General features: G+C 43.5%; 1 protein-coding gene across 1 annotated transcript; it reads right to left on the minus strand.

The window, feature by feature from the left end:
- Positions 1-1,553: 1,553 nt before the first annotated feature.
- MED21 (mediator complex subunit 21) lies at positions 1,554-6,822 on the minus strand (the record flags this gene model as incomplete). Its single annotated transcript, XM_026045904.1, has 3 exons — positions 1,554-1,815; positions 4,246-4,346; positions 6,699-6,822. Coding segments are annotated over 3 exons (402 nt in total), but the record flags the coding sequence as incomplete, so codon positions are not given.
- Between the last annotated feature and the right edge of the window lie 88 nt (positions 6,823-6,910).

A 6,910-nucleotide genomic window follows, 5' to 3' on the forward strand; every position in this document is an offset into this window, starting at 1 on the left:
TCTTGAAGACTTCCCAAGACATGGGGGTATTTACATAACTTTGTAAATCATCCCCCCTGACCCTTCTTTTAATAAAGGCCCCATTACAGAACTGGGGCCACGGTGCAGCCTGGTTACCAACCTAGCTGTTTTTCCTTCTGCGAAAGACAGCATGAGCACCTCACAACAGCAGACTAAATTTATATCTACTGAGATGTAGATTAATCACTATTAAATATTTAGATATTTTTGATTAAATACTTAGATGTTAGCATTTTTTACATGTAGGAACTGTATTTTTCACCCTCAAAACAGATYGTCTACAAGATATATGTTGTGCCATACCTTTTTTAGTAGGATAGTGTAGTAAGTGGCCAGATCCAAATCCTTAAGGAGCGAATTGCTTAAGACATATTTGAGTTGCACTTACCTGCCTCTGTGCAACAGTAAAAGTCATGTAACTTTCATGCTAATGACAGTATGTTCAATATATAAAAACAGGCAGTTTTGCTCAGGAAATGTGCGGATCTATTTTATGTGGAAATAAACACAGCCCTACGATAATGCAAGACAGCTACCTCACAAATAGAGAAGATCAACTCCAAGTTCACATACCAAAGCCCAAAGCATTTGGTTCATTTTTCATATAGAAGAGGCCAGTACTTCTACAGCCCTAAAGTGAGGGGCACAAATTTATTCAGTATGAAGAAAAACAAAAAAGCTCTCACATTGGAAACTACACCTTGTGTGACTTATGATCACAACATGTAGGTAAGCAGCTACTTACACGAGAACAGATACTAAAAGCAACTGCTTACCCTGAAAAGTGATACCTTTTAATAAATTATTTTCAGTTTTTTCCTTGCCAGTTGCTCTCCCAGATACTTTTTGGGTCTTCTCYGACTCCTCTAATGCTTCCTCAGTAGTGTGTGCTCTAGAGATACCCACCATTTGCCATGAGAATGCAAAACAGCAGAAGCATGGAAACAGCAGGAGCAAGTGACAGTAAGTGTGTCAGCAGCAATAACGGAGTCAAAAAACCACTTGTGAGTTGTAAACAGTAAGAAATAGCAAGAAATTGTGCAGGTATCTGCACAATTCACTTTCTCAGAAAGATGCCCCTAGCATCTGCTTACTCTGCAAGCTCTGGACATTTCTTACCCCTGACAGAGTAAGTGAAGTGATAAGATGGTCATGCAGAAATACAAACTGTTTAAGTAACATTGCTGTTAATAAAATAGGTGACCAGCACTGTGCTCACTTCAGATTGTCTAGCATTTTCTAGCAGTGTTTCCATGCTTAAGCTTCCAAAAAAAAAAAAAAGGCTTGAAAATAAAGATGAGTGAATTACACTACATCCTTAAAAATATTATAAATTATGTATTGTGAAGCTGACAAACCAGAATAAAGCCAAACATGCTTATGAGCAAAAAAAAAAGAATATTTTAAGGCAGGGAAATATACATTAAGACGTGTAATTCGATCACAGAAACACGTATTCTGCAATGCAAGTGGCTCTCACTCCAAAGCTGGAGCTCGAGCTTTGACAAGACGTGAGCAGCGAGGAGCCAACGCACTCCAGCGTCCTGCAGGAGGCAGAAGTCCCGAGGGGACAGCGTTTGCAAGCTCCGTTTGGCGGCCGRGCGCTGCCCCCTGGCGCTAGGAGTCTGGAAGGGGCTGGCTCTGCGTCCCGCTCCGCGTCTTCAGCTGGGACTGCGCGATGTCGGCGAGCGCGCTCTGGATCTTCTCCAGCAGCATATCCCCGCGGAAAACCACCTCCTCCAGGCGCGCCGCCGCCTCGTGGTTCTCCTCCTCCAAGCGGCTCAGGCTAGCAGCCTTCAAGGGAAAAGGGGACATTCAAACATAATGCAAAATTGCCTTTGCTACCCAGTGAAGTTGAGGCATTCCCCACAGGAAAGATCTTCTCTTTGGCCCCTGAACTAGAAGCTGCTGGTTGAGAGCAACTCAGTCTAGGTTGCAGTCTAAAACAGAGCATATTTGTGCAAGGAGTAAACATCAAAACTGAATGCAGATGTTCGCTTCTTTCAGATGAAAACTTTTAGCTTGGTACAGCTTTCCTGAGGAGAGAACACTGAACCCCCCCCAACTCCCTTACAGAAAGAGGGTAAGATACAAACGGGACTTATATAAATCTTCCTACATGCATCTGGCATTAAACTGTCTTATTTAACCTTTTTTTTTTTTTTTTTCTTTTCATATCTTGTTTCAGAACCAGTTTTTAAGCTAGGCGACTTCTGATTTTGAAAGAAAACATCTGAGCTTCAAAATTCAGATACATCATTTACCATTTTTAAAAACGCTCAAGTATATTTAATTCAATGGCAAATCAAAAAAGACAAAATGCAGAACTGTTTCAAGTTGATGAGGCTTTTAAAAGTCATCTCTGTTTACATACAGGCTTTTTACAATTTGTGCTTGAACTGGCAAATTCTAACATAATCATCTGCTGTTTTGCAAGGCTAATGTCTTTGCTGAAAATTATTTAATAAATAGAGGAAGGATGACAACAAAGGTCTTTCTGACACAGAGAACCACGTTCTGAGGAGGAAGAAGAGGAAGACAATAAGGGTAGAAGTATAGAATATATACTGCCAATCTGAGGATGAGAGTAGAAGAGGGACTGAGAAACTATGGCAGCTCCTCTTACCATCTATGACAAACCTCAGAGTTGAAACATGCAGCAAAATAGTGTTAGTGCCCAAATACAGTTTAACTAGCCACATCTCTAGCCTCTTTTCAGCAAATCCTGTATTGAATAGAGCATTTCAAGCATCTCTACAATAACCTTTAGAACTAAAGTGAAAATTAGAATATTAAATTAGAAAATTAAATTAGAATATGAGAATTATGAAAAGCAGGTTGAATTATATGTGGATTGAAAGCCAAGCAAAAACATGCCCCTCTCAGACAGCCAAATCCGCTTTATGGACCACTCTTGTTTCCTTGCATCAGTGACCACTATGACCAAAACCAGTATAGCATAAGAGAAGCCTATAATTTTCCTGCAACAAGAAAACTACCTTCAGCTTCTAAATGCAGAGCTACACAGTATTACGCTGGTGATAACATATGCAATTAGTAGGGACAGGAATTTTTGTGCCTAGGAAAGTTTCCATATTTAACCTCCTGTGTTTGAGGCCAAAAGCAATGTAGCTGCCAAGCTATTTGTGCCCGACGCAGCAGGCATCTCTAAAGCCTTTACTAAAGTGCTCTCCAGTACTCACAGATTAGCAATCTTCAAACGATCTTAAAAACAGCTCTACTGTTCCCAGAGGAACAGAACTCTCTGCATCTTCATTGCATACAAGAAACAAAATACATTTTGTAAATTTAGAAGGTAAACGACTGAAAATCCTGACAACTCCAAAAGAATAAAAAGGATGCTCTTTAATGGACAAGATCTGTAGAAAGAACAGCTAAGTRCAATGACACCCTTAAAATGGGGTCAAAATGGGTCAAAAAGCGTTCTTCAGAAGTGAGAAAAAGTTTAGTGTTGCCAAAAGCGTCACTGTCTGTTTACAGCAGTTTCATTCTTCTGAGGCAAAGAATGAAGTTTGTGATACTGCCCACAGCTTCCGATAGCTGCCTGGCCTGCGACTGCTTTCTCTTCCTAAGCACTTCCAAGAGCAAGACTGAGACTTCCCAGTGACTGCCTCTGGTCTGAAGAAGGGAGGAGCAAGGAACAAAAACACCAAGTCCCGCTGGCTAGTCCAAGGAAGGACATCCTACTAGTGAAAAGGAACTATTTTCTGACATAGCTGGAGAATTTAATGCATACTGCAAAGCCTTCAATAACCAGTAACCCTGTAGGAAAAGGTTTCAGTAGAACATTGGCTCTGCAGATACAAGATAAAACACACAATCAGCAGGAGACAATGAAAGGCTATTGAAGAGAAAAAGCCAATGCATCAGTGCCACTGTATCAGTATCTGAACAGCTGGAAAAATCACGGAGCAGTTTCCATTAATGTCATGTTATCATAAAAGCAGAATTTTTGAAACACTGATGAGAAAAATATGTTCAAAATATTCTCACTGTGTGTAATTTATTTCATATCTAGATGCAGGAGGAATTCCAATGAGGCTATGAAGAATTCATAGGCTAATCCCATGAAAAATTCAGGCTTATRTTGAACTCATTTGTCAAGATTACGTGGCCTAAAGAGAAAGAAAATATGTTTAAAGAAAGCAACCAAGAAAGCTGTCTTCAGTTACACTTTCATAGWTTAATCAAGAATTCTCTTACCTGCAAAGCAGCTGTCGATTCCTCACTAGGTAAGGAATCTATCAGAACATCAATATCCTTTGCAGTTCTTGCTATCAATGCTGCAAACAGTTGGGCGTATTCTTAAAAAAATAAAATAAATAAAAATCAGGCAACTCAATACATTATTAAAAAAAGCACAATTCTGCATATGAAGTGAAGAATATTCAAAAGACCTGAAGCCTTCCAAGTGTGAGATTCTTCCTTACACTGCTCTTTGTTTAAATGAGAAAACAATTACAACTCCATTATTGTTACCACTTAAGAAATTACTAGTAAAGTTATTAAGCGCTCTAGTCCTAGCTGTCAACTCATTTAACCTTTCAGTCCTTGACTTGAAATCTTCCATTGTGGATAAGAACATTAGAAGTTATAGGAAAATAGAAATAGAGATTCAAATGTAATTTAATAAAATAATAAAATGTAATAAAATTTAAATGAGGTCAAGCAACTGACCATTAAAGATCACAGAATGGTTGAGGTTGGAAAGGATCGCTAGAGATCATCTAGTCCAACCCTCCTGCTCCAGCAGGGAAACCCAGAGCACGGGGCGGCATCCAGGCGGGTTTGGAAGATCTCCAGAGAAGGAGACTCCACAGCCTCCCTGGGCAGCCTGTGCCAGGGCTYGAGCACCTTCACAGGGAAGAAGCTCTTCCTCACATGGGAGATGGAACTGCCTCTATGTCAATTTATACCCATTATTCCTTGACCTGTCACTGGCCACCACCTTCAACAGTCTGGCCCTATCCTTTTTACATTCTCCCCTGAAGGTACTTATACATGTTGATCAGATCCCCTCTCAACCTTCTCTTCTCCAGGTTAAATAGGCCCAGTTCACTTAGTCTGTCCTCGTAGAAGAGATGCTCCAGCCCCTTAATCATCTTTGTTATCATCTTTGTTGCCCTCCGCTGGACCCTCTCCAGAAGCTCCACATGCCCCTACTCCTGGGGAGCCCAGAGCTGCCCCCAAGACTCCAGGTGCGGCCTCACCAGAGCTGAGYAGAGGGGCAGGATCCCCTCCCTTGACCTGCTGGCAACACTCCTCCTCATGCAGCCAGGATGCCATTGGCCTTCTTGGCCACGAGGGCACACTGCTCACTCATGGTTAACTTGGTGTCAACCAGGACTCCCAGGTCCCTCTCTGTGGAGCTGCTCTCCAGCAGGTCGACCCCTAATCTGTACTGRTGCCTGGGGTYATTCCTCCCCAGGTGCAGGACCCTGCACTTGTCCTTRTTGAACCTCATGAGGTTCCTCTCTGCCCAACTCWCCAGCCTGTCCAGGTCCCTCTGRATGRCAGCACAGCCCTCCGGAGTGTCGGCCACTCCACCCAGCTTGGTGTCATCTGCAAACTTGCTCAGGGTGCACTCTGTGCCCTCGTCCAGGTCATTGATGAACAAGTTGAACAGCACTGGGCCCAGCACTGGCCCCTGGGGGACACCACTGGCCACAGTGGTGTCCAACACTGGCCTCCAGCTGGACTCGGCCCCGTTTATCACCACCCTCTGAGCTCTGCCACCCAGTCAGTTCTCAATCTACCTCACTGTCCAGAGTGAGATGTTTTGAGGGGAAAAAAAGAGCCACAGGAAAAGTTAAATTGTCACTCAGAATGGGAAAAGATATGGGTTTGTAACAGATCTTAATTTAGCTACAAAAACATAAGTGCATACAGTTCTTTGAAAGGGGTACTATAAGGCATGGGAATCTTTAATCACCTTGAGTTTGACCTGCAGGTTCCTAACTATAGCTGAAATATTGAGACAGACCTCCTTATAATTCAAGGTCTTAGACATTTTACACGGCTTACATCCAATGATCTTTCATGCAGCAAGACAAAATATTTTGTTGTGGTAAAATATAGCAGAGACTGACGTTCTCAAAGGTAGACTTGACTTTAAAGCAAACATACCGGTTAAGGCTTGCTCAGTGTCACCACATATATACCCTCAGTCTGTTAGTAAGTGTTCTAYTACACACAAAATTTTCAGGTCTTTATACTAAGTCTTTAGATATTTGAAGACTTTGGTTTGGTCTAATCAGCATTACTGACTTGGCTGTAGAATTTTGCTGAATTCACTGTATTTGGAGTGTCAGGACAAGACGAAACAAAACAATGGTCACCCGTTTTAAGCCCTTAATAAGCCTCTGGGCTCCAAAGTCCTCACGTTGATGCAGGTGTGTGGGGCAGCAGCGAGTACCGGGAGGCAGCAAGCAAATCTGCCAGCTCCATCTCCAACCGATCCCTGGACCAGAGAGCCGTGGCGGTCAAGGGGAAAAGCACATCACTGTGCTGCCAGTAGCCAAACCCAATCTGATACAAGACACGTGCAAGATTTTCCCAGGAAAATACACATCGACCATGCAGGAAATGAGGGGCTGGCAGTGTACTTTAATCAGGMTACCCGTGCTCCCTCGAAGGCCGCCTCCAGGGGCACTCACCCTCGGTGGGGTTGGCGGGCTGGTCCTTGTTGATGGCCGTCTGGATGTTGCTGAAGGAGGCGGGCGGCCCGCACTGCTGCAGCACGCCGATCGCGTTGCAGAACTGGTCGGCGAGCTGCGGGCACCAAGGACACGTTCAGCCCAGCCGAAAAACGGGCGCCGCGGGCTCCGCTCCCAGCCCGTGCGCCCCCCCCTCCCTCCGCGCCCCCCCG

This window comes from Nothoprocta perdicaria, unplaced genomic scaffold, assembly GCF_003342845.1.
Source record: "Nothoprocta perdicaria isolate Ctin4 unplaced genomic scaffold, notPer1 scaffold_416, whole genome shotgun sequence".
Taxonomy (NCBI): Eukaryota; Metazoa; Chordata; class Aves; order Tinamiformes; family Tinamidae; genus Nothoprocta; species Nothoprocta perdicaria.